Source organism: Marmota monax, unplaced genomic scaffold, assembly GCF_021218885.2.
Source record: "Marmota monax isolate L192 unplaced genomic scaffold, Marmota_monax_Labrador192_F-V1.1 WCK01_AAM20220418_F8-fsc00108, whole genome shotgun sequence".
Taxonomy (NCBI): Eukaryota; Metazoa; Chordata; class Mammalia; order Rodentia; family Sciuridae; genus Marmota; species Marmota monax.
In genome coordinates this window covers 2,179,982-2,206,202 of record NW_026694593.1, presented here as the reverse complement: position 1 = coordinate 2,206,202, position 26,221 = coordinate 2,179,982, and the positions used below count along the sequence as shown (strand labels likewise).

The following is a 26,221-nucleotide window of genomic DNA, read 5'->3' as shown; positions in this document are numbered from 1 at the left end:
AGAAGGTTAGCAAGAGCCCAGATCTTCCTGAAAGAGTAGCCTTTGCTCTAGAATTGTCTACCTTACAGTCTAGTGATTCCCTCATCCTTAGAAGACCAGGCCCAGTGCTGTAGAAGAAAAATCTACTACCAGGAGCCATGCTGCACCCCTGTGATCCCAGGGACTCCAGAGGTTGAGACAGGAAGATCACAAATGCAAAGCCAGTCTCAGCAACTTAGCAAGGCCTTGTCTCAAAAAATAAAAAGGGCTGAGATTGTAGCTCAAGGTAGAGTACCCCTGGGTTCAATCCCCAGTCCAAAATAAAAATAAAAATAAAAATTTGCACCACAAAGCCTGGCCTTATGAATGGAGATGACTTGTTACAAAGCCCGACCACAAATGATAACCCCCTATGCAGTAACACCCTTTTGTTTGACCCTAAACAGATGAAATATTCCATACAGTATCATTAGTTTCCCACAAGTAGAAGTCAAGGACCTCAGAATGAGGAAAATGATGAATAACATGACACAAATACTGTGTGTGGACAGATTATGGAGAAATGAAAGAAAAAAATTTGGTTCCTGTCACTACACTGCATCTTGATGTTTCTGGAGTCTCTTGGAATTTGTGATGTATTGAAATTGTTTTTGCACCGAGATTTAACATGGCACAATATGCATAGGCTTCTGACAAATCTATTCTTCTTACCTTACCCACAAGATTCCCTAAAGACTCCCTTTGTTCTCACAATATTTCATTTTGAGGTGACTTCAGGTCAGGTAGAAGGGACCATGTGGGCCACTCTCTATCCTTCTCCTCCCAGCTCAGCAGCTCCAAGGTGAGGTGCTTGACCCTTTGCATTTCTAATATCAGGGGCTGGAAACATGCTTCTCGGTGAATACAGCTCAGCAAATCCCCAGACAATACTTCTGTCCACCAAGATGCCATTGGGTTGCATCTGTTGGTGCATTGTGCAAACACATGCATAATCCTCTGGACCCCCTCCCTCACATAGTACGGGTGTGTAGTCCATCAGAACAGCTTGTTTGGATGTAAGAAGGAAGCCCTGCAAAAGCTGTTATTTTCAGAAGCCTGCTTACCCCTCCAGAATGCCAACAGTTTTGGCTTGGCATCCACTTCAAATCATGCACGGTGTGTATCCAGGGCAAAGCAACCTGCACTGTGTTGGAAGGGACCTGTGTCTTCAGAGGGGCCCAGGATGTGGCCAACACTACCTAACTACCTGGGCTGAATATACCCTGTGTTCATATTCAAACCCACTCAACTCATTAAGAGAGTGCCTACTGTGTGCAGGGGACAATATCAGGTCCCTTTGTATTTGGGTGAAGTTCAAACAAGAAAGGACTTGGACTGAATGTGGGGTGTGGGAAATTGTGTGTGTGTGTGTGTGTGTGCGCGCGCATGTGCAAACACCCAGGCTTATGTAGGTATTTATGTTGGATGGAAAAATCTGGCTTTTAATTTGTATTTGTGTGTGTGTGTGTGTGTGTGTGCAGTTCTCATTATCAACCTTTTTTTCAGTCTAAACTGGGTATGTCTGTTTTGGCAAGTTGTGGGCAGCTCTCTTACTTTTTGTCACCCAAGCTTTCTAGACGGAAGGAGAGAGGCATGCTCTAGGTCCCCACGAGGGACCCATCCCCAAGCCTGCCCCACCCCTCTCCCAGGCCCCTCTTCTGGCCTGGCTTCACCGTGGCTGCTCCGCGCACCTGCCCCTCCCACCCCCACGTGAAGACCTGAGATTGAGCGTGGATTCTGTTCTCCACCAACTCTGCAGCAAGGGCCCCGCCAGAGGCGTCGCTTCCTGTCCTCTCCTCGTCCCGCTCCCAAGTAGAGGCACCTAAACAGAGATTAGATTTCTGGTTTCAAGGCATTTCGAACCAAGCACGAGTGGGCCGAGTCAGCTAGTGAGCTCCGTCTCTTCTTTCCGCTCCCTGGTCTCCGAGTTCCGCGATGGCAAAGCGACCAGGACAGAGTGGATCTGCATCTTAAGACCTATGGGTAACGCTTCCGGAGAGGGGAGTTTTATTTAGCAACTGCTTGAACTCGTGTACGGGGTCGGGAAGGAGGTGGAGCTGACCCCGATCGGGCTGTCGGAGAGCGGGGCGTGCGTGGTGCCCACGGCCACGCTGACGCCCCGGGCCTCCAGGATGGCCGTCAGGAGCTGCTGCTGCTGCTGGCGCAGGGTGTCTGCGATGAGCAGGGGCAGGGAGTTGAAGCTGGCCGTGAGGTGCTCCAGCTTACTCTCCAGGCTGCCGATCTGCTTCTCCAGGTCCTCGCTGCGGTCGTTGAGCTCCGTGATCAAGTCGTACATGACATTCTGCATCTGTGCGGAGAGAGAACCAGAGGGGGGACATGGCCGTGGGCACGGAGGAACGGCCCTGGGACAAGGGGGACGCCCGCACCTTGCGGCAGGAGTGGCCTGCACCCCAGCCGTCTCTGACGTGGCCAAGAAAGGAGAAACCGGTTCCTTCCAGCCGATGGGAAGGCTGGGGTGGGCACATTTGTTCCCTATTGCAACAGTAATGAGCATTAATTGTGTGTGTGTGTGTGTGTGTGTGTGTGTGTGTGTGTGTGTGTCCCTGTACTGGGGAGCTGGGGATTGGACCCAGAGGTGCTCTACCACTGAGCTACATCCCCAGCTCTTTTCATTTCCTATTTTGAGACAGGGTCTCACCAACTTGTCCAGGCTGGGCAGCAAACTTGAGATCTTTCCGCCTCAGCTTCCAGATTTCCTGGGATTACAGATGTGCGCCTCTGTGCCCGGCAGCTAATTATAAATTTTTAATAGAAAATACATACGAAGGAAAAGAAATAGCACTTTTCTTCCCCCTTAGACGGAGTGCACCTCTAAACTGTCCCCATATTCTTACAGAGACCCATGCTCTCAGCTTCTGTGGCTGCTGGCATTTAATGACTGAAGAGAAGACGCAGAAGTGGAAACGGCTGTTGTCATAGTTTTACGATTAGCAGGCCAGGGTTCAAGTGCAAGAATGCAGCTCAGGAACACGGCAACCTCTGGCCACTTAACCTCTCTCAACCTTGGTTTCCTTATAAAAGGAGCCACCATCTGAGGGCTGGCCCTTCCCCAGCCAGCCCAGGAGGGGACACAAAGACCCAGTCAGTGTTCCTGTTTGGGGACGTCCCTGAAGGGCCTTTCCACCTGGGTACTGCTCCCCAGTAGCCCTTCTGCACCCAAGACTGTCTCCCAGTGTTCCAAGGACCCCACCAGTTCCCAGCGTTCCTTCCCCAGCTACCCCATGGCCCATGTTAGTCTAGTCTACGTGACAGCCATATTTCATCCTGCAAATAACAAATGCTGTCCTCGCTCTGGACATCCGACTTGGGAGCAAGATTCCCAAGAGTCTTCACACTTCCAGGTGTTCAGGAATAAGGTTCCTGTGGCAGCAATGGCAGATGGCCAGGCTGGCAGTGTCACCCCTCCCACAATCCCCCCCTCCCCCAGGGGTTCAGGCTCTTTGGGATTCTGGTGACCTGCCAGTGATGCCCGGATCCTATTTCACCTTTTGTGTCTGGTTACTCCAGAAGGAGGTAGAAACGACTGGTGCCCCCAGGGGCCCAAGGAGTAGGAAACAAGGGGAGAGAAAAACAGAGGAGTTAAAGAAGGTGGCATAATATGATGAGCCAGTGGGGAGAGGGGATTGGAAATGCAGTGAACCCTTGCCAGGTTGGAGTTTGCCAGGCTGCACAGGGAGGAGCTGCCCTTGGTGGCATGAAGACAGCTTTTCTCTCAGTTAGCGATGCCCCTGCCGGAGCAGGACACTGTATCCCTGACGCCCTCAGAGGAAAGGGCAACTTTAGAAGTGAAAGTACTTCCCCCATTAATTAACATTCACAGAACCTTCTCAGTGTGCATTTTCTTCCCAGAATATACAAACCACTGATGCCTGTGACCGCTGGGGCGCCCTGATGAGCTCTGGACTCACAGTCCAAGCCCCTGGGTTTCAGCCCCAGCCCTGGCACCCCGCCTGACCTTGGGACAGCTGCTTTGTTTCTTAGATCCTGGTTTCCTCATCTACATTCAGAATCGGCACTACCATTTGCAAAACCTTTAGAGTTTACACAGCATTTTTACAGGTATTACCTTATTTGATCACCTGAGCTTCAGATGGTAGGAATTATTTTTACATTTCAATGGAAGAAATTAAAGCAATCGGGTAAAGAGTCCAGGCCCTCCCAGGCTCTGTCTCTGTATAAGGTAGCTATTCAATATAGGAAATAAGATTTGGAGGCCGCGCAGCACATCTTTAATCTCGGGAGGCCTGAAGGGCAGGGCTGTGAAGGTGGTGAGTCGGGGGATGGGGGTGAAGCACAAAGAAAGAAAGGGGAGCCAGCACAGCATCAGATTGCCCTCCCCTGTTCCGTTGCTTGGTGACAGGATGCCAGGGCAAACACCGACCAATGTGAAATATGCTAAGCTGCTGCCAGGACCTTGGGCATCTCCTGGGAGGAAAAGACAAAGACTGGATGGATGTCGATCCACCTCCTCCCCAGGCCTTCTGGGCATTCCCCCCCCCCCACACACACACACACACTGCAGATTCTCCCCCTAACTCTTTCCTGAGGGCTCTCTTTTCCAGGTAACTTGCTCTCCAGGTTATGAATTCAAAAGAGCATCTTTCTAACTCACTGGGGTTTGTGCTTCCCACGGTCTGCTCGTGGGCCCCATCCCTCTGTAGGGTGGCTGTAGGCGGCACTGCAGAAAGGCAGGCTTCGAAGCTGGTTTACCTAATATTCCTGGAGGAGATCAGTCACAGTGTGTCCTTCCAGGTAAGAGGCGAGTTGGGTGACATTGCTGCTCCCAGAAGGAACGTCCTGGGGAATCTCACTGGACTATTCCTGAGGCTCACAGAGTAGGCTGGCCTGACTCCATCCTCCTCCTGACCATGGTTGATGGGTGCAAGGTGAGCACATGACTCAAACTGGCCAATCAGCATCTCTTCTGAGAATTCAGACTTAAGACAAATAGGAGGCTACTTGATCTTTACCTGTGGCTAAGACTATAACACGGACTGTCTGAATTGGTGGCCTGCCGTAGTCTGCCATGGAGGTAGGAGGTGGAATGAAAGAGAGAGACAGAATTGAAAAGAGACCCTTGAATAGATAGAGTCAAGAGATGGTATTGGGCTGAGGTGTAGTTCAGTTGGTAGAGTGCTTACCTAGCACGCACAAGGCCCTGGGTTCAATCCCCAGCACACACACACACACACACACACACACAGATGGCATAAGGAGATGCCCCCCAAGAGCTTCCAGGTATGGTTCTAGTCAGTTCCTCTCTGATCACATGCCTGCTTTGAGGTTCTTACATCCTTAGAGTAAATTCTTCCAGTTTTCAACTTAGTTTCAATGGGTTTGGTTTCTAATATTTGAACTCAAGGTACTTTTTAAAAAATTTTTTTTAGTTGTAGATGGACACAATATATTTTTATTTGTTTATTTCTATGTGGTTCTGAGGATCAAACCCAGGGCCTCATGCATGCGAGGCAAGCACTCTACCACTGACCTACAATCCCAACCCTAGAACCCAAGAGTATTAACCAACACATCCCCCTGGGGGTGCTGTTCTCTCCTGCACATCACTGTTCTGTTATCTTCCTCCCCATACCCAGCCTCTCAGGAATCCCCCACTCCACCTGACCCCCCCCCCAGAGGTCCGCAGCCCTGTCGACTTCTCCCCAGCTGTGCCAAGTCACTTACTCTCTGATTGAAGCCCTTGCAGGCTCAGGAGGTCTTTTCTTTGGCCTGATCCCTCTATTGAACAAGGTGCCTGCCCGTGGCCCAACAACCAGTCATTTCTGATTGCACCCCCTTTAAAAAAGGTGGTTAATTTGCCCAAGGGAGTCTCTCTTGCTCTCCCAGGGAATGTGTTCCATTATGATAATTGGCATCTGCTGGAATGTTCTGCCAGCCTGGCCCTGGGCGGTACCCTTGGTGTACAATTCCTATCAGAAGGCAGTGGGAGGGGGGTTAGGGGGACCCGTCTACAATGGTGCATGCTCCCAGCTCTGCCCACGTGGGGCCTTGCTTTCTCTACTTTGGTGAAATGCAAGAGGGAGCTTCTTCACAGTATTTTACAGCAGTTCAGTGTCTGAAACATGGAATGGCAATGTGATATCAAGCCTTAAGGCCTTGAGCTCTCAAAAGAGGGCTCTCTTTTTTAGGGGGAATCTTCATGTTCACCGTTGATTGCATCTTGGGAAATAGAGAAATGTACCACCAATTTGGGGCAAGAAAAACTGGACTGTAAAGATTGGAAGATGCAGGGAAATGAGTCCCCGATAATAACAGAACGCTGGAAAGGTCTTAGGTGTGACCCAGGCCATTACACCTATTTGGTTCTCGTTAACATGTCTTGCCCCTGGGTGACCTGAACTCTTTCTTAGGAGCCCCTCAACGGCAGCTACTAAAACAACCCACAGAAAAGACTTAGCAGGTCAGCTAATTAGACAAACCTGAGCCTTTTAAGAAACAGACAGCAAGCTTTAAAAGTCAAGAAGATGACTGGGTGCCGTGGCGTGGGGCCTGTAATCTCAGTGGCTCAGGGGGCTGAGGCAGGGGATCACAAGTTCAAAGCCAGCCTCAGCAACTTAGCAAGACCCTATCTCAGAATAATGTATAAAAAGGGCTGGGGATATGGCTTGGTGGGTAAGTGCCCCTGGGTTTAACCCCTGGACCAAAAACAAACAAACAAAACCCCCTACAGGTGGGCTGCAAACGTCCAAAACTTAAATCTTGCTTATTTTGTAACCAAGGAGGAGTATCTTTTGCTTTTCTGTCCTGCGCTGTGGACTCTGGACATCGCCAGGTCTTCACAGACGCACCTGAGAAGTCTAAATGCCAGCAACTTGGAGCTCCAGGATGTCTCTGGACTCCGCCACTCACCTTGGACAGGTCCACCAGGGTGTTGGCCTGGTCACTCAGCTTCCTCTGCTCCATCTTGACGCTCCTCAGTCTGTGGGGGAGAGTCGGACAGAAAAACGTTTCAAGTTCATGTCAAGGTTTAGCCTCGCTGGTGGATTCCACGGCTCTGTCATCTCATCTGAGTCATTTCATCTGAGCATGGGGACCTTGAGCATGGGGAACTGCCAATAGAATCAAAGTGTTGTCAGGTCCCCAGCACGGAAAACTCCTGTCTCCGTGACCTGAGTTTCCTGGCCATTTTCAGCTCATTCCTGTGCTTGTAAGCCCTTGCTGATGCTGTATTTTTCACTCTGAATGCCCTCTTCTCAACAATGCACTGTGTGTGTGTGTGTGTGTGTGTGTGTGAGAGAGAGAGAGAGAGAGAGAGAGAGAGAGAGAGAGAGAGAGAGAGAGACTCTTGCTCCTTCACCCTCCCCGCAGCCTGCCCACTGCCCGGCAGCAGCAGTAAATGAACAGACGCCTGGTTGGAGCCAGTCCCTACCCTGGTGCTTGTGGAATGGAACAGACGGGGTGTCTCGTGTGCCTCCGAGGTAGGAGAGGATGCCAGCGGAGCTGCAGGTCCCCCCCCCCTCCTGTCGGAGCATCTGAGGGCGGAGCTGCCCCGGACTCACTGGTGGATCGCTTGGAGGAATTTCCTCTGGTGCTTCCTGACTTTGGCGTGGTCAATCTTCTTGAGCAGCTTGGTGTGTTTATAGATCAGCCACGTTTCCCGAAGGACGTTGGCTGCAGCATTCTTGATCTGAAGCAAAAGAAACAAAACGGGCTGCTATCAGGTTCCTTTTCCCAGGTTCATGTAATGTGTTTTCACGTCGGTCGCCATCGTCGGCCTCCTAAGAAAACAATTCCGCAGCCATCTATTTTCTTAATCAAGATCAGGGAACGCTGAGAAAATAAAATGATTAAAATTCGTCTCTTATTAACCCTGAACTGGACACAGTAGGCTGTCGCTTGGAGTTGAGAGGCGTTTCTTTTTTCCTTCTTAATTATTTCAGTACAGCCTCTCAACCGCTGCTGCTGCTGCTATATTTAGACAGCCCCGCCGTGGCGAGACCTTGAGGCCCAGGGACCTCCGAATGGACAAGTATGTGCCATTGCTGACCTGGCGGGCACAGTGCCACATCCGACCTGAGATTTCCATAGAGTGTGTGGGGCACATTTCTTGGATTCAGAGAATAAACAGATTTCCTATCGGTTGGAGATTTAGAAAGGCCTCTTTGAGGAAATGTCCCCCCCAACCCACCCACTGGAGCTGGAGGTATCAATAATTCCACTGTTTCCTCTCCTAAGTGGCCCAAACCACTTACACGGCGATTTTACATGTAAATGTCATCGGCAGAAAACGGAAATAATTGCAAAGCAATAGCTAAAGTCAGTGAAGATCTTTAGGTGTGAAGCGGCAGCTGCCTCCCCCCTGGCTGGCTCCTCCGCAGGGCTCTGCAGTCACACGTTTCCACATATGACGCTGTCATCCGTTGACATGGAAACCACTGATATCACCCGGCTCACGACTGAACTGAGACATATCAATGGCATCCAGATGGCAAGGGACAAAGTTTTAATCCAAACACAGACATCTTCAGCAATTAGTAACAAGAGCAAGAGGAAACAACCCTTATTAAGCACCAGCTAAACAGATTTTTGATTAACCGTCTCCATTGCTGTCAGCCATGCAAACGGGCACGGGTCCACGGGCCCGGGGCCCTGAAGCAAGTAGGCCAGTCTCAAGAAACCAGGTGACCAGCCAGCCAGGATCTTAATAAAATCGGAGAACACAGTCCCGCTTCTTCAGCCTGACACCAACAGATGGGACGTTGTTAAATGCCGAGACGTGTGGGGAGGCCTCCAAGACATGGTGTTGCAGCCTGATAACTTCTGTGTGTGCATGCTTCAAAATTTATTACTGAGGCTGGGTTCTATTTTTCATTGGCGCTGAAGCGGTGTTTTTAAAAGAACAGCTAAGTCTTCTCAGAAATGTCTGAGTGACATAAATATTGCTTTTTTCCATTCAGTGAAAATCCATGTGGAAATGGTTTTAAATGATTTAATTGCCCACCTCTGGGTGCTTTCTTGCCTGAAAGAGAACAGGTGATGGTGAGCAGAGGCCATGGACAGTGGGCGTCCAGAGAATGAGGGGAGGCAGGGAGAGGGTGGTCTCTGGGGCTCTGTTCAGGCTGGAGTGGACAGTGGAGTTCTGGAAGAAGAGGTGGCACTGGAGAGGGGTCTTTCCCCCAGCAGAGCCCACATTACTGCTGTTCTTTTGTGGGGACAGGTGGCATGGTACGATTTGATATGTGATTTCTTAGGTTCCATGGGTTCTTGGCCTCTAAGGAAAGGCTCAAAGGACAAAACCCTGCCATAGGAATATTACTCAGCCATAAAGAAGAATGAAATTATGGCATCTGCCGGTAAATGAAGGGCACTGGAGACGACCATGCTAGTGAAATAAGCCAATTCCCAAAACCCAAAGGCTGAATGTTCTCTCTGATATGAAGATGCTGACTCACAATAGGAAGGAGGTGGGGAGGTTCACCAGAATAGACAGGGGGATAGGAGGGGAATGGGAATGAGAAAGACATAGAATGAATCAGACATCACTTTCCTGTGTTCATATATGAACACATGACCACACCACGTACAGCTCCTCATCATTACAACCCCAAGAATGGGGAGTTGAACTCCAGGTATGTATGATACGTCAAGATACCCTCTACTGTCATGTAGAGCTAAAACGAACAAATAAAAAAAATTCTTAAAAAAACAAACACTTGCCATAGCTTTACCAGGAAGCAGACTCCAGAGTCTCAAGTTGCCCCTTTGGAACGCTGACAGAGCCGCGGAATGTCAGAGTTGACAGGCCTCTGACATCGGTCTGCTGTGTCAGTGTGGGACATTTGAAATGGGAAGATCTGCAGGTTCCACCAGTTATTGAGCAATTTAGAAGCAAATGCCTAATTATCCATAAGACGAGAAGAAGACGTCCTTACCTTAAGGGCTGCTCAGAGGCCCAAACAAGGCTATGCTGCTGGTGCCGAGGACAACATTAATGTCTGAGTACTTCCTGTGCATAAACTCACTGCTTCCTCACCACCAGCCTGTCTGGCAGGGACTAATATCATCCCCACTTTATAGATAAAGACACTGATGCCACCAGGCACTGTGGTGCACGCCTTAATCCCAACGGCTCGGGAGGCTGAGGCAGGAGGATCACAAATGGGAGGCCAGTTTCAACAACTTAGAAAAGCCCTAAGCTACTTAGAGCCTATCTCACAATTTTTAAAGAAGTATGGGGGCTAGGGGTGTAGCTCAGTAGTAAAGCTCCCCTGGGTTCAATCCCCAGTACCAAAAAAAAAAAAAAAAGAAAAGAAAAGGTCTAAAACCATGTATGATATGACAAATGGAGTCAATGTGGAATCTCTAAAGTGCCAAACTGGTATTAGTTATCATCCAACTCAACCGCCCCACCCCACACAGGAGGAAACTGTTTCAGAGATGGGATGTGAAGCCAGAATCACACAACTAGCTCATGGCCAAGTCAAAACAAGAGCCGGGTCCAAGAGACGCATAAGGTTTTCCTGTGTTCTGAAGGAAGACCTGACTGGGTTGCATCATTACACAAAAGAAATGATTTCCTGTTTCCCAGGATCAAGGAATTGGAAAGGACACTAGTTTGTTTTTTGTTTAATTTAATCATTGTGGCCCTCACTTAGCAACACAGCTGAAGATAGAATCTGGGTCCTGCATTTAAGTTCAGCCCAAATGCAAGACATTGCAGCTGAGAAGCAACCACATCATCTTTATGGGTTTGAACAGGAGGCCCCTGCCTATTCAGGAAAGTGATGTTAAATGCAAGCCTTTGTGCTGACTGAAATTAATTGCCAGCAAACAGCCTGGCACAAATCTAAGGAGATCAATATTTGTAAGAGAAAAAGAAATAGGCTTTTAACTGCACTATGCTTTCCCAGGTAGGCAGCAGATGCTGCTGTGACCAGGTCTCCCTCTCTCCAAGTCATCTGACTGATTGCTCAGAGCATCATCTGGGTGGAGAGCAGATAAGGCCGTGTGCCCCTCCTGGGACATGCTGAGCCTCTGAGGGACTCCATATACCCTTCCCTGATGGCAGCGTGGGTACCCTGGGGGCTCTCATAGTGGTCAGGGACTCCAGACCCCAAAGACGCTCCCAGGATGCAGGGAGCCTGGCGGGAGGCACAGGGCTCGAGATGAAGCAGCAAACTGGCTGGGATTATTTCAGGCTGGCCACGATTGGACGGGTTGGGATGGGTTCAAGGTGAGGACCCTCCGTGCTTGTAAAGTCATCTATGTGGCTTCCAACCCCCAAACACATAGGCTGTATTCTTTGAGCCCATAAATTCTCTACCCCACAAAATCGATGCTTTCATTTTGATGGGGGATGGCTTCATGAGCTACGTACTGTAGGAAGAACTCTCAGATTAGTGGGCCTGGGTGAGAAAATTGTCCAACTAAGGTCTTGCAAATCGACAGTGACAGCTAACATTCACTGAGCATTTCTATTTGCCAGGCTCTGCTATCTGCACTGTTTCATTGACCCCCCCCCCCCAAATCTCCACAAGTAGCTGGGCTGATTGGCTCTACCTTGGATCCATTGCCGAACTCTCTGGAACTCACTTTCCGAATTCATTCCCTCAAGGAACACTGCATAAGCAGCCACGGAGGGCCAGGCACTGTTCTAGGTAGTGAGAATACTGCTGTGTGTCTATGTCCGGGAGTAGACAGTATACAATTTGTAACATAGTATCAGATAATAAAGGCTTCAGTGGGCCAGCAGCTGGAGTGTTGCAAGTCCTATTGGTCTGAGAAATGGGTTTGTTTTGATGAAATGGGAACGTAATTACAACACTTAGCACCCAGCCTGGCTCCAATGCTCCTCAGTCCGTGGCTGCTTTATTATACTCTCCCTCCAATAAATGTCAACTTCTTTCCCTCTGGTCTCCCCGACCCCTAACAAAAGAAATACAACAGAATGCACGTCTGCTTCCTGAGCTCTTGGCCACACTGTTCCAAGTCAAGGGATTTCTCGGGCCACCTCTCTGCCAAGGTGACCTGCCACTTGGATCCCAGAGGGGCTGTGGGTTGCAGGAAGGAACTCATGGAACAGAGGGACCAGGGGGGTCAAAGGAGCCCCCTTCTTGAGCACCCCATGTCCTTAGCAGCCAGAGAGAGCCCTGGGAGAGTCATTCCAAGAGCCCCACTGGTGGACCCACAGGAAGAAACCACTGGTGTGTCCATCGCGGGGCCAGGAACTTCCCAGGGAAGAACATTCTACAGTCTTGAGGAGTTCCACAGGTTGGACCCAAGCTAACTGAGCAACGGTCACCATGGCTCTGAGAACGCCTGCAGGCGGCCCCGTCTCCACACCCGTGACTGGGGGTGTCCATTACACACAGGACAGGAAAGGGGGGCCTCTCCCTCCTTCCCATCTGCTGAGCCCACTGTTCCCTCATCGTCACCCCCACAGATTTCCTGCTGCTTCCTGAGGCTGCCCTCTCTTTCATACCCTGCTCACACCTCCTCTCCTTCCTCCCCACCTTCCATTCCACACTCTTGCCTTCCCAGGAGGGAGAGGGCTCCACCTCCGTGACTGACAGGAACCTGGAGGGAGGGGGAGAGGCAGGGAGGAGATATACTTCTGTGGTTCAAAGTTGGAGTTTGAAGCTCTCCCCATGGCAACCTGGTAATGAACGGTGGGTGAGTTCATCACCTGTTAATACTGCTGTGGTGCTCAGCTAGCTGGAGTTAAACTGGCTTTTCTCTCCACCAGGCCGGGGACCCTAACCACCATCTGACTGTCCTGGAAAACCTGTCGGGTTCTGGCTGGAGAGCTGTTGCCTCTGGAGAATAAACTGGATCGGAGATAGGCCCCAGCTTGCTGCACATGGCTTAGGTGTCCCCTCTCCCCTCTCCCTGTCTGGAACTGAGTGTTCTCATCTGGGTTGGACCCGATCATCCCCAAGGATCCTTCCAACTCCACCACACAGTGTTTTTGCAACTGCTGTCAAAGATATACCGTGCCCCATCTGTCTGGGACAGAACCTTTGTGGGAGATGAAATTTGCAATCCTCTTTTGAGAAGAATTAGCCTCCCTGATAACTTTTAATTGATGAATGAATTTTAAAGCCATAAAGACTTATTCTGAGAATCTAGGCATAGGCCAACCAGCTGTGGGTTGTCCATCGAGGGTGCTATAGCCAGACTTCCCACATCTGGTATAACAATGAGGAGCATTGTTTAGTCCTAAAAAATACCCCTACTAAGAGCAAATCTTTTAAGTAGCCTGCTGAAAATTTTTTTCTAGCAAGACTATGATAAACATTTGACAGGGACTGCAATTAAAATTTTCTTTATCACCATTAGGCAGATACTAGGGGGCTGTGAAATGTGTTTGAGCGGGTAGTGGTGTGTTCAGAGCTCCAGCACAGCCTGAGATCCACAGGGAAGCAAAGTGCAGGAGAGCTGTGGTAAAGGGGGCTCAACTGGGAGAAGGTAGTGAGCTCTCGTGATAGTACAAGACTGGAAAGATGGTGGATTTAGGGATGGGGCAGAGCCCCAGAGCCCACTGTGCAGGAGCAGCTATGGCAAGGTCGAATCAGATTTGGAAACTGTTCAGTCCTCTGACGGGGCTCGGGGCCCAGAGAAGTCAGAGCTGGCTCCAGGTCTTCAGGTCTGGACCCTGGAGGGATCGCTATGTCATTAGCTGAGCAGGGAGGGAGGTTAGTGGGAGAACTAGGTTTAGGGAAGTCCTAAGTTTGGTTTTACTCACTGATTTTGTGGAGGTGTACGTGGATTAGGTCTCTGGGGCAAGGAACCCTTCAGCAAGGATAAGGACAGGGGATCCTGAACCAGTCCTGCACACCGTGGGGTAGGTCCACCCACTGGTCTGAGTGGAGAGTAGCAGCAGATTCCTGTGTAGGAATCTCCCTTCCATGACACCTGTAGAGCCAAGAGTGTCCATGGCAGCCCACCCTGCCATGTTCCCTGAGGGCAGTCAGTCACCAGAAGTTAAGTACAAGGGCAAGGACTCCCTCTTACCCATCTTGGTGTACCCTGAGACACCAAGAGAGCACACCAGGAAGCGACCTCTGTGATGTATGTTAATTACATAAAACAAAGATGGCGACATGGAGGAGCCAGAGCCGGAGAACAGATGGGGCTCCAGGACCTCCACAGTCTCTCTGTGTGTCATTTACTTATATATCACCTGGTACCCAGAGCTTAGCGTTAGTTGTGATTATAGAATAGCTGGTGGTGACGCTGCTCAGTCAGTGTGGGAAGAGCTGATCGCACTCAATACAGAAATGACGTTGCCACCAGGCTTGATGAGTTATACAAGGGAAGGAAGAGAAAGGCCAGGGGTGCAGGAAAACCAGAAACGAGTCCTTCCCCGTGCCCCAAGACCTCCTCGCATCCCCATCAGCCAACCAGTGAAAACGGCGCCACTCTAATGGCAGACATGGGGATGAATTAACAGAAGAGAAATTAGAGCACTGTTATGACTCATCGGTAATCCCTTCTTCTTTTTGCTTAGATGTTTGGAGAATTAAGGTCACATGCACTTTTAAGGGATTGTGCTTTTATCTGTTAAATCTACTAATTGTCCACTCCTAAGAGGTTGGCAATATGTCACTCTCGGCTCCTTCCACCTCGGATCTTTCCCCAAGCACTCGCTGAGGTCTTACACAGGGGCTGGACCTAGCAACTCTTTGACCCCCGGAACAACTCCAGCCGAATGCAAAGGCCATTTGGAGAGGACCGAGGGTAGGCCGGGATCCCCAGGGGAAGCAGGCTGGGCTGGTCTAGTCGGCAGCGTGAAGTGAGCTCAAACCCGAGTAGGCCAGGGACCTCAGACCTCCATTTCAATGAAGGTTATGTGAGAGAACCTTTGGAAGTCCCAGTCCTGCCAGCTTTGAAATTCTCTGTAGGAATCCTCCCTTTTGTGTTGTTTATTTCTCTGGGAAAAGATATTAGCCACTAAAGGGACATTTCAACAGATTCAAGTGTTCTCGGAAAAGTGAAATGTTATTCGATTAAGAAGGTACCTTGCACTCATGGATGAGCAATACATATTTGAGGATTTGATTTTCAGTCCTACTTTTCAAGAAGCAAGTGGACTTGAAGAGGGTGTTAGAGAATTATTTCTGAAAGATTGAAATTAGCAAGCACAACTTCATCTCCTTCCACAATTATACTGCAGGAAAAAAAAATTTGTTTATTTTCCTGGCATATGAGAGAGCTGGTTTTCCTCGGCTTTATTTTCCTCTAGTGTCTGATTTACTGGGTAAAAAATGGAGAGGACAAAGTAATAACATGAAATACAAAGTATATTCTCGGTTTCAAAAAGCAAACTACAATATACAGAGAGACTGTGGATGCTCCTTGGTAAATAACTCCTGAGAAGGTTTTGGAGGCAAAAAAGCTCTCTACCCTCACTCCTGTATGTGGTTTCAATACAGTGAAGCATCAGGCTAATAGAAGCAAGTGTCTTCGCCTTTAGTTGTTCCAATAACGTTAGAAATTTCCTCAGTCCCAAGCACGCCTCTGACAGTGCATCCCAGCGGGGCTGAGGGAGAGGGACTCCATGTGAAACCCAGCATGTCTTACAATGGTGACAGCATCAATGGCTGCCATCTTAATGCATCAAAAGAGGTTTTCTTTTGTACATCTTCTCGCTCAGGGCTGTGATGTACCTCGTGACGACCATTTGTATGTCAACAGTTTAGGGATATTTGCTTGTCCCTGTTCCTTTTAACATCTGTGGTGGCTTTTCAAAGGATCCAATAAATGTAATCAAAGACCAAACAATCGCACGCCATAAATAATTCTGCCGAGAAACTGGAGAGACCTTGGCAACTGCACACCCCCCTGCCTTCTGGAAGAGCCCACTGCTGCTCAGTCATTCTCTCGCTCTCTTTTTATTCTCCCTTCCTGCCTTTGTCTCTATTTCTAACACATTTTTTACTGCTTTGCAACATTAATCACTGAATATTTTCTCTAGCTTTCAAAACCTCCAGTTGATGTATGGGATTGCTCATGCGTCCCTTGCCCTACGGGAGTCCTAACTGAGACAGAGTTACTAGGGCAGCGGAGACCCCAGCGCAGGATTTTGGTTCTCTCTGGTCTCAGGAAGGGGAGAATCTTGCAAGAAATCATCTTCCTGACCTTGGTTCAGGCTGCAGTTCTAAAGAATCTTCCATAAAAGCTGTCATTAAATAAACAGCTCCTGCTAGCTCATTCGGCCTGCTGTTACCCTGCAAGGCTCATTTCTGGCTCTTCTAAATGAGCCTTCCCTTCTCTCACAATTCAGTGGGGTGTCAGATTTTTAGCAGCTAAATGAGCTCCCCATTTCTGCATATTTTCCGTTTTTCATCCTCCTTAACCACTTTATAGGGTACAAGTGAGAAATATTATCTGGAAAACCCAAAAGGGGAAAATTGGATCATGACGTTTTGATGAACGATATTCAGGAATATGGGCTCTACTGGAAAGATCATTCTAAGTGATTCTTTAAAAAACAACAACAACAAAAAGGATTCAATTTAGATATATTTTCAATATAGTTTCAAGATTCTCTACTTCCCTTCCTAATGAGAATCATGAAAATATTTGAGCATAAACAGAAACATCATGCTGGGTGATTTATTTGGCACCATTAGGCCAGGGGCGGGGACATCATTGTATGCTATTGATCTAATTATCAGGAAGATTATTTGGTTGCCTGAGCCATGCACAGTGATTTAACGGAAGACAGGAGCCCGGTGCGTTCAGACAGTGTGTCCCCTGTGTGGAAGTTGTCTGTCTGCGCCTGGGACTCCCTCGACACTCCAAAGTGTGACCCTCATCCATACCACGTGACCATCTTCTTGGGAACTGGCTTCCACTTTGGTTATCGAGATCCCCATGAAGACATGGAGGAGTGACATCTTACCCGTTTGGTGAGCTGAGTGTCCATCATGAAGTTGTGAACGTGTTTCTCCGCTTTGGTGAGTTCCAGCTTTCGAGCCACCACGGCCACCACGAGAGCAGTGCAGCCGGCACCCTGTGGGCGGACATCAAGAGGACCAAGGGTCATTCAAAGGCAAGGTGTAAGACCCTGCCCACTCGAGCTCTCTGGCTGAACAAGACCGAGCCACCCATACCGCCCAAACCTGCGGAGCCTTCATATCCCCACCAAGAAGGAGTCTGCAGTGCCCCTTGTTTGTTAGCTCTTGGGAGAAGGAGTTTTCAGAGAACTAGCCAGTCCTTAATGCTGTATGGGGCTGAGGCTTTGGGGGAATGAAACCAATGGATAGCCAAGAGGTCTCTTGCTAGTTTTGCAGTGCAGCAGGAGACAGAGGGTTCGGCACACACGGACGCTCTTGCCCTCCTGCATGCCCAGTGGGCCCAGAAGGAGAGAAGACCATATGGCACAGCACCATGGCTGAGAGTTTTCCTGAAGATAATCAAATGAAGAGGCCATACAGCTTCCCCAGATTGTCTCCTGGAGGGAACGCGGGTGGGCACTGAATGATCACGTCTGCTCTGCAGCCGAGTCTCTCTACCTGGAGGCAGTGACTCAGCACAAGGCACGGGTTCTTTCTTGCTTTTACCAGGAGGCCCATGAATCCACCATCATGCAGAGGTTTTAAAAATGACAACACGTCTGCCTACAACCAGGGTGTGAGTGACCCTGCAGGAGACCCTTAGGAGTTTCCGGGACAACGGTCCTCGTCTGCTCAGATTGGAGGAGAGCATGGAGGAGCACGGGCCGAGGAGCGGGGTTCTGCTGAGCCACAGAATGGCAGGGCTTGCTTCCTCACTCCCGATCCTCTGGGTGTTCACTTGACCGGGAAAAAATGAACAGGAAAAAGAAATGGCACATTCCAGCAGGCTCCGGATGGGATTTTAAATGCTCTTCCCTGTGCTTCCGCGTTGGCCTGCAGGCACTGGGGGTGGGGGAGAAGATCGTCACCCCCATCCTCTGGCTGGCAGCGGACGTCGGCCCTGTCCTTGGCAAGACAGCACTGTCCTCAGAGATACCGCCTTCTCCTGCACATTGGCATTGCCCTGATCACTTATGTAAAGAGACGATGAGTTTATCAAAGCCAGAATGTGATCCCCTAGATGCCAAATAGTAATCCCAGTTTCAACAGTAAAACACCGAGCCCAGTTTAGCAGATTGAGGTCCCTGGATTAAAGAAATCCATCAGTGACATTTTGGTTCATCAAGGGTCTAATCTAATGAAATGTATGAGACACGAACAAGAATTTTTTTGGTGGTGGTGGGGGTACTGGGGGTTGAACCCAGGGGTGCTCTATCACGGAACTACCTGGTTTGGGGTTTTTTTTGTTGTTGTTGTAGTTGACATTCTTTTTTGAGACAGGGTCTCACTAAATTGCCCAGGCTAGCCTTGAACTTGGGATCTTCTTGCCTCAGCCTCCTGAATCACTGGGATTGCTGGTGTGCACCACAAGGTCTGGCTAACACGAAGGTTGTTCAAAGGCACTGCACAGAGCTGGGAGGGCTGCCCATGGGCAGATCAGCTCCCGCTCTCTCCCGGCTCTCCCTCTCCCTCCTTCCATGTGGCTGACAGAGGCTGGCTCCTGTGGGGGTCAGCGTGGCTGGAGCTGGGGACTTCTGCTCTCCTGCAAGGGTTTCTAATAAGACAATCGACTGTTTCTTGGTGCCCTTGGTAGCCCACTTTTGAGCACAGCAAAGTGAAAAGAACTAAGTCTGTGTGAACTTTTTCCTTTCCTGACCTCGTTTTCCTCCTTTGTTCAGGGACGGCTGAGTTTTCTTGGCATCTGTGACTTGCAGGAGACTGTGCCCAATTTTCAGAGGCTAGGGACAGTTGGGCAGCCTGGTCTGTAGCTGTCATCAATTTAGCCAGGCCTCCAAAAGCAAAAAATAGCTTAAAAGAAGATGTCCTACAGGGAGGATGTGTGTTCCCTCTCCCCTCAACCAGACCCCGTATCATGTCTTGCCTTTATGTGGAGTTCCAAAAGCACTTGGGGCCAAAAGCCCCCAAAGAGGGATGTATCATAGTGTTAAAAATGGAACATCCGTTGGAGAGGGTTCTCCCCAGGCTCTGTTCTCCTTCATCTCCCTGCGTCCACACTAAATTTCACTTCAATCATCCCTGAAAGCTGGGGGTACAAGACCCAAAGAAGAGTATCCCTACTTACCATGCTACCTCGGGAATGTCATCAAACAAGCATCCACCATCCACCATCTCAAATTCCCAGGGTCTCTGGGGAGCACTCTGTGGTCCTCGCCATGGTCTACAGACTATGTGGTTGAACACAAGGGGCTCCTAAGAAGCCAAAGTGTCTTACCTAAAGAATTATCTGTCCCAAACTAGAAAGGCGAATTTCTGCATAGAGGCCGATTTATTTCAACCTAAAAGATGCCAAGACTTTCTTGAGGACATTTCTCTGGAGGAGACTGCCTTCTTGACCCCTAATCTCAACTAGAATCGATAGCAATGAAGGCTTGTGATTTTATTTTCCTTTTAGATGAACCAGTGTTTGGATGTAATGAAGGAGGTCACCGATCATGACGGCAAACGTGATCGCTTCCACTAAGAGGCAACCTTGTAAGATGGAGTCGGCGGCCAGCCGTCTTCAGGAAGTGAGTGATGGGCAGAGTCACGGGATCCAGGTTAGTGGTCCTCTCTGGGCGAAGGTGGAGGGACAGAAGACCGAGAGAGGGATGAGAAGAGAGGAGAAAGGAAGGGAAGGAGCCGAGGGAAGGGAGGAGGGTGCAAGGAGAGACGGAGACTAAGACTGGAAATAAGTCCTGCCACCTTCTGAACAGCAAAGGTCGGAAGATGGAGGGAGGCAGGAGGAGGAAATAAGAAAAATAGACGGGCTGGTGGGCGTGAGAAAGGACGGAGCGAGGAGCCAAGACTTGAAGCAGAACTGAAGGGCCCGTTTGGACTTTTTAGAGGAAATAAAGACAGTGCCCCAGGACCCACTCCTCCCCCAGTCTAAGGTCACCTACCACCTTGGTTCCTTTTAGGATTATGGGCCTTTTGACTTCCATGAGCTTATCCACCTGACAGGGCCCTGCCAGCCACCTGGGAGTGAGACATGGCTTCGAGGCAGCTTGGCTTTACGAAGTGAACAGCCAAGGGCCTGGTTAGTTGTAGCACGTGAGAGCTCCTGCTGCCCTACTGTGCACAGAATGAAGAGTGGGCATGTGCGGAGAGGACGGGGTGGGGCAGGAGGTGAGAAGTTGCTGGCCCGACTTCCATGGGGTCAGATTGGGGGACAAATCCATGACCCAGTCGTCTGCCTTCAGATGTGCCAAGTCTTGGATCACAGGTGGCCTCAACTGGGTTCCCTGAGTCTGTTGGGCCCGACTCCTATTCCCACGGCGAGGGTGGGGAGGGCCCACCACCCAGATAGAACTTTCCACGGTACATGGGTGAGCGGGGGACACAGAGAGAGAGGGGACAGAGGGTGTCTGGCAGGGATAACGTGCCGAAGTCATTGATGGATTCGGACCCAAATCTGGAGCCTGACTCCTCCCTACGAGTCCTCCTGCTTCTTGTTTCCAGGAGACATTCCCAGCTGGAAAATCTTAAAAGCTGGAAAAACAAGCATCCCAAGGGAGAAGTATGCAGCGTTCTCAACGAAAAGAAGCATAAAATAAAATAAAACATAAATGAAAGTGACAAACGGAGGAGGGAAGCCGGGAGGATTTACAGTTGGATTCTGTTGCTGCAACAGATTCCACGTAACAACTAAAATAACATCAACCGGCTTGAAACCAAGGTGTTTCGGCAGAGGCGCATCTAAAGCTGACATTAAGCAGATGTCTCCCTGAGCCCTTTTGGTTCTCCCCCCCAAATGACTCAGTGGGTGCTACCTTCCATTTCATCACGCTCTCCTGTGGAGCTCAGAGACATCTCTCCTGAAGCCCTCGGGGGAAGCTCAGCATCCCCAAGGGCACACTGGGAGCGTGCGTCTATTTGTTCTTAACTCAGGAAGGGTCCACGGAGGGCGTCCAGCTCTAGGAAGTGGCTCTACTGAAACAAAGTAACCACCAAGCAGATTTGGGGGTCCTACGGTCTCCCAAGATGCCTGCAGAACCGAAAGACCGAAGGTGGTTGTCCTTTCCTCTCCTGGCACTGAACATTGGCCGACTGCCCTCTCCGGCCTTGTCACTCATCCTGGAGATTCTGTACAGAAAGACGCTGGACTTCAACGTAGCCGCCTTTGTGGGGAACAGTCTCGAACACATCAGGCCCGTGCCAGCAATGTCAAGTTGTCCAGACAATTACATACCCTGCCTAATGGCTGATAATTACACCGTTACTGGGTTTGCCAAGAGAAAACAATGATTAAGACCATTTCCAGCCTGCACACACAAATCCTTCAGTTTCCTTCCCGAGCAGGCCGTGCCTTGGCCTCTGTGGTCTCCATGGCAACCAAACAGGAAGCCCTACCTCTAGTCAAGGCCCTGGCGATAATAATCCGGAGATACACATCCTGTTGGGGGAAGGGGTCCTCAGCAAGGCAAACCCCTCCGAGGAGTGACTCAGCGGGAAAGTCACATTGGATGGGAAAAAGCCACCAGCGAGCCGCTGATTTTAATCTGGGTAAAAACATTTGACAAGGAGCTGGGCACAGTGACACATGCTCACAGAGCGGCTCCTGGGGAGGCTGAGGCAGGCAGATCACGAGTTTGAGGCCAACCTTAGCATCTTAATGAAACCCTGACTCAAAATAAAAAATAAAAGGGCTGGAGGTAGAGCTCAGGGGCAGGGCACCCCTGGGTTCAAGGCCCCTGCAAAACCAAAACAAAACAGAAAAATCCTGAGGATGAGCAGGAAAAGCCTCCCTCGGTCTGCATTCAGTGCACATCCATGCAGCGGGCTTTGTCAAGAAAGAGAGGATGAAAGGCCCGTGTTTTTAATTTGGGAGGTAGGTGGGGGTTCCTCCACCTGTTAGTTCTTTCCACTTTGACCCCACCTCAATCCCCAAGGAACAGACATTTCCTTCCAAGGAATGCAATGGGCCCAGGCAGTGATAGAAGGTTCTGGAAGACAGAGCAGTCCACTGTAGACCACTTGCCAAGGAGAGGCAGACTTAGGCCAAAGGGTCCCGAGTCTCGTCCTCTGCTCTTTGTCAGAACAGAAGACAGGAGCCAGGGACATGGCCTGGGTCAGTTCCATGCTGAGAGCGAGAATGGCTGGTATTTAAGAATAATAGAGGCTCCCCGCAGGGCCCATCCACCTATTAGCAGCCTGGCCCTGAGCGGCCCTTCCAGAGAGCAGGTCTGAGGCACAAAGCCCACGCCCCAGGAGCAGTGCTCAGAAGGAGAGCTTTGGCCTTCAGGTGGCATTTCATTCCTTTCTGGTAGGAAGAAGCTTTCCTGGTTTCCTGGTGACCGTTGGCGCTGCGCCAGACGTGGAGGTGTTTGTTCTGAAGCCTTCCACTTACCCAGGATTTACCCCAGCCCTGGGGGCTAAGCCGCTGTCATTGATGGTTCCTTCAGGGCCGCCTGCTAATGTGGGCCTGCCCTGGATTAGAGTCGGGAAAGAGGAGAAAGCTGTGCCCGTGGCCAGGGCCTCCTCTGCCCCCAGTGACCTGAGCCTGGCTGCCCGTCCATCACGCTCAGCCCCACGAGGCCACCAGGCTGAACAGGGACAGGCCCTGGTACAGGTGAGGAGTCAACTGGGACCCTGCAGGAAGAGCTGGGTTCTCCCTTCCTACTGCAGAAAGGAGTCACCGAGCTCACAGAAGAGCCACTGTCCTGTCCCTTGGGAGCAGCAGGGGTAGGAATGAGACTGGAGGGTCTCTAAGGGAGGACGCTCCCGGCCGCAGGAGGGGCGCAGAGCAAGCTGCCGGCAGAGAGCTGGAGCACCTGCCTTGAGTCCTGAATGTCCAGTCCATCCTCCTGTCCCTGCCGCCCCCCCCAGGGCCTCCCTGGCTTAGAGGGGCACCTTCCTCTTCCAGCCCTGGTTTTCTCTCCTGAAAAGAGGGCCTCACCACTGACCTCTCGGGTGGAGGTCAAAGGCTGTGGCCGCCTGTCTCGCACCCAAAGCACATGCAGAGCTCTCGAGGGAGGGGACACCGGGGATGACACCAACACGGACCAAGTGAGTGGCTGCTCATTATTCACCAAGCACTTTCTCATAAGTCGTTTTGTTTGGGCCTCAGCAAGAAGGACAGGGCAGGCCCTCCATCTCCACCTTGCCCTCGGAGTGCTGGGTTCAACGGGTGAGCCCCTGGTCCAGCAAATTCAGACCCTCTTCTCACTCCCCCACTCAGCATGCTACAGTGGCCCTGAGATGGGCCTGACCCACGTGTCTCCCAGGGCATGGGTTGGGGTGAAGCTGGCAAGGGCAACTGGCCACGGGAAACATGCCTTGGGCACCTGGGGAGGGGTGCGTCCAGCCAGGTGCCAGGGCTAGAAAGGACTTGGCACTCAGAGTCTAGCACCTCTGTAGGTCAAGAGCTGGCCCAGGGCCCCATGGCCACACCAGGGCCCAGGCTGGTGGCCAACACAGTCTAGGACACAGGTCCCTTCAGGCTGGTTCAATGCATTCTCCCCAACCCCTGCTTCTGTGAATTCCAGCTCAAACTGATTCAAAATGGTGTCAAAGCCTATGGCACTTGAGGGACAGGAAGGAGGACAGCTCGCTGGAGCTCTGAGGCTTAGTGGAGGCGAGTGCGAGGGTCCAAACAGTGACCAGCTTCCCCCAGCTCATTCTGAGGTCAGAAACCAGGACCTCGTTCCTACCTTAGCAAAGAAAGGGGACAGCGGAGACACCGTCCAGAGGGCGCCTCGGCCTTTCTCTGCACAGGGGCCACGCACGTAGGCCTGTCAGCCCGCGGCGGCCCCCCGCGCACCCCAGGTGGGAAGGCCCCTCTGCGTTCTAGTAAAGGGGTCAGCTCTGTGGCCCATTGTGAGGGTGGGGTCACGGGCAGAGGCGGTACTCACCATGATGCCGGTGAGGAGGCAGACACCTTTCCCACAGTAAGTGTGGGGCACCATGTCCCCGTAGCCAATGGAAAGGAATGTGATGGAGATGAGCCACATGGCACCCAGAAAGTTACTAGTCACGTCCTGCTGGTCATGGTACCTGCCGAAGGGAAGACAGGGGTTAGTGGGGGGACCGCCACGGCCTGAGCAGAGACCGCGGGAGCCTAGACGGGGAGGAAATGAGGTATTTTGCTAAGGAGGACACAGCCGTGAGGGTGACACGGAGCTGCTGCTGTGACCCCCCAGGTTCTGCCTGCAGCTACCCCCTCCTCTAGTCCCCTCCCACCCCATCTGCACAAGCCAGGTCCCAGAGGCAAAGTGTTCTGTCATAATGTGTCCCACGTCATCGGCATCTCTTTAGCGTTGGTAGGCTAGCCTTGGATGAAATCAGGCAGAAATGAAATCTCGATTCTCCCCTCCAGGCCGACAGTGAAATGTCTGTGGATGTGACTACTCTGAAATCAGGAGCTCTTGGAAAGGCAAACTGTCAAAAAAGAAACCACGGAAAAATCGCCCTTAGTGATGTCCCCTAAGAAAGCTGACGGGTTCCAGGGCTTGCATCTCCGTGTGTCTGGAGGGAGGCCGTGGGACCAGGGCTCTCCTCCAGCTGCCTGTGGGAGGGGGCCGTGGGCCCACAGAGGCACAGGCTGCCTGGCTGAGCTACTCAGGGTCTCGGGGCTGCCCTGGGAAGAACCAACGGGGCCACTGTTTCCTCCGCCTGGACACCCACGCCCCCCCCTGGTTCTCCTCCACCCCGGGGGCGCTCAGCCCGGGAGAGGGTGTTGGCGTTTACAGAAGGGCACAGTAAGTGGGTGCAGGAGGCACCTTGGGGACAAAGGGGAGAAGTTAATGAACTTGACCCAAGCACACGAGGGTGAATCAGAGAAGGTGCCCGCCACGGTTTGTACGTGTCCTCCTTCAAAAATTAAGGTGTTGCCATCATCTCCAGGGAGACCAGGCCCACCTGCTGGACAGAGCAGAAAGCTATTTAGGAACCTTCATCTACAGAATGCAGTTACCCAGAGTCCAACAGGAATTCACGCCCATGAAGTACTTGGGACAAGTCTGATGGTGGCAGCAGTAGCTATTGTCCTCAGCGTTTGCTGAGCCCCACAGGGTCTGGCCCTGTGGTTACCAAGGGCTCCTCTCCTGACCGCTGTAGGTTCAAGTTTATGTGGAAATGGGCCTGGATGGAGGCAGGAGCGCTAAAGTCAGAAAGGAGGTGGAGGATGGCCTCCACTGGGGAACATCAAGAGCACAACACAATGGATACCATCTATTGAGCACCTACTGTTTGCTTGACACTTTGAACACAACCCCTCTGATCCTCACATCCTTCATTTTATAGGTAAGCAACTTGAAGCACAGAGATGCTGAGAGCCTTGTCCAAGGGCACACAGGAAGTCACTGAGACACAGCCCATGTCCTTTCACTCTGCCACTCAGCATCAGAGAGGCAAGGGTGTGGGCATGTGTCCTGGGGACCAAGGAAGAAGTTTTAGTGAGAGGAAAACACCTGGGATCCAGGAACAGGCAGTAGAGGGCTTCAGAGACTGGTGCTCGGGTATTGGAAGGCCTGGAATTCTAGGACCAGAGTTTGCATTTGGTCTTAGAGGCCTTGGAAGCGATTCTCGGTTCCTTGGCAGAGGAATGGCAAGACGACATGGCTTGCCGGGAAGGAGAGCCTGCAGGTGGCCAGCAGGACGTTTGAGGAGCTGGAACGAGGAGGCAGAGTAGCCAAATGGAAGAGGTGAGCAAAGCTCAGGAGGGAGACGGCAGCCCCCCACCACCTGGGCCCGGCCCTGCATCACCAATGAGCTGCAGCCCCAACTTGAGTCCTCAAACAGCAACGAGGGGGTGGCATTAGCCTCTTCGTCTCTGTCTGCACAAGGAGAGAGGTGCCTGCTACTGAGGAGAGCTGAGGACCAGCCGTCCCTTCCCCAAAGCACCGCTGGGCAGATGGCCTTACCGCCTCCTTCTCCTGGCCTCATTTGCTCCCCAGATTCGCTCCTGCTGCCTTAGGACCCCGACTGAATGCTTTCAGTGGGTCTCATTTCCCCAGGCTGGCCCACGCCTGCTCCTCTAGCTATGCTCGAGAAGCACAGTCTCGGGGTGTCCAACCCTGACCCCCAGGATTGAGCCTGCCCCTGTGGGTCAGCCCCATCCCAGTTCTGACAGTCAGCTGCCTGCCCCGCCCTGATGGCCTACCCTGCCAGGCTCTTGGGCCATGCAGCCCCCTAATCCCGCATGCTGGGAGGAGGGGTGCTGGGAG

At 51.2% G+C, this 26,221-nt stretch overlaps 1 protein-coding gene across 1 annotated transcript in view; it reads right to left on the bottom strand.

Annotated features, from left to right (window-relative positions):
- Positions 1–2,002: 2,002 nt before the first annotated feature.
- The window catches only part of Kcnn3 (potassium calcium-activated channel subfamily N member 3), a 151,165-nt gene continuing 126,946 nt past the window's right edge, over positions 2,003–26,221 (bottom strand). Inside the window, exons 4-8 of the mRNA XM_046421881.2 lie at positions 23,909–24,050; positions 16,904–17,014; positions 7,557–7,684; positions 6,907–6,976; positions 2,003–2,326 (exon numbers count right to left, since the gene is read on the bottom strand). Of these exons, the coding sequence (XP_046277837.1) occupies positions 2,030–2,326; positions 6,907–6,976; positions 7,557–7,684; positions 16,904–17,014; positions 23,909–24,050 (748 nt within the window). The 3' untranslated portion in view covers positions 2,003–2,029. The remainder of the gene's footprint in view (positions 2,327–6,906; positions 6,977–7,556; positions 7,685–16,903; positions 17,015–23,908; positions 24,051–26,221) is intronic.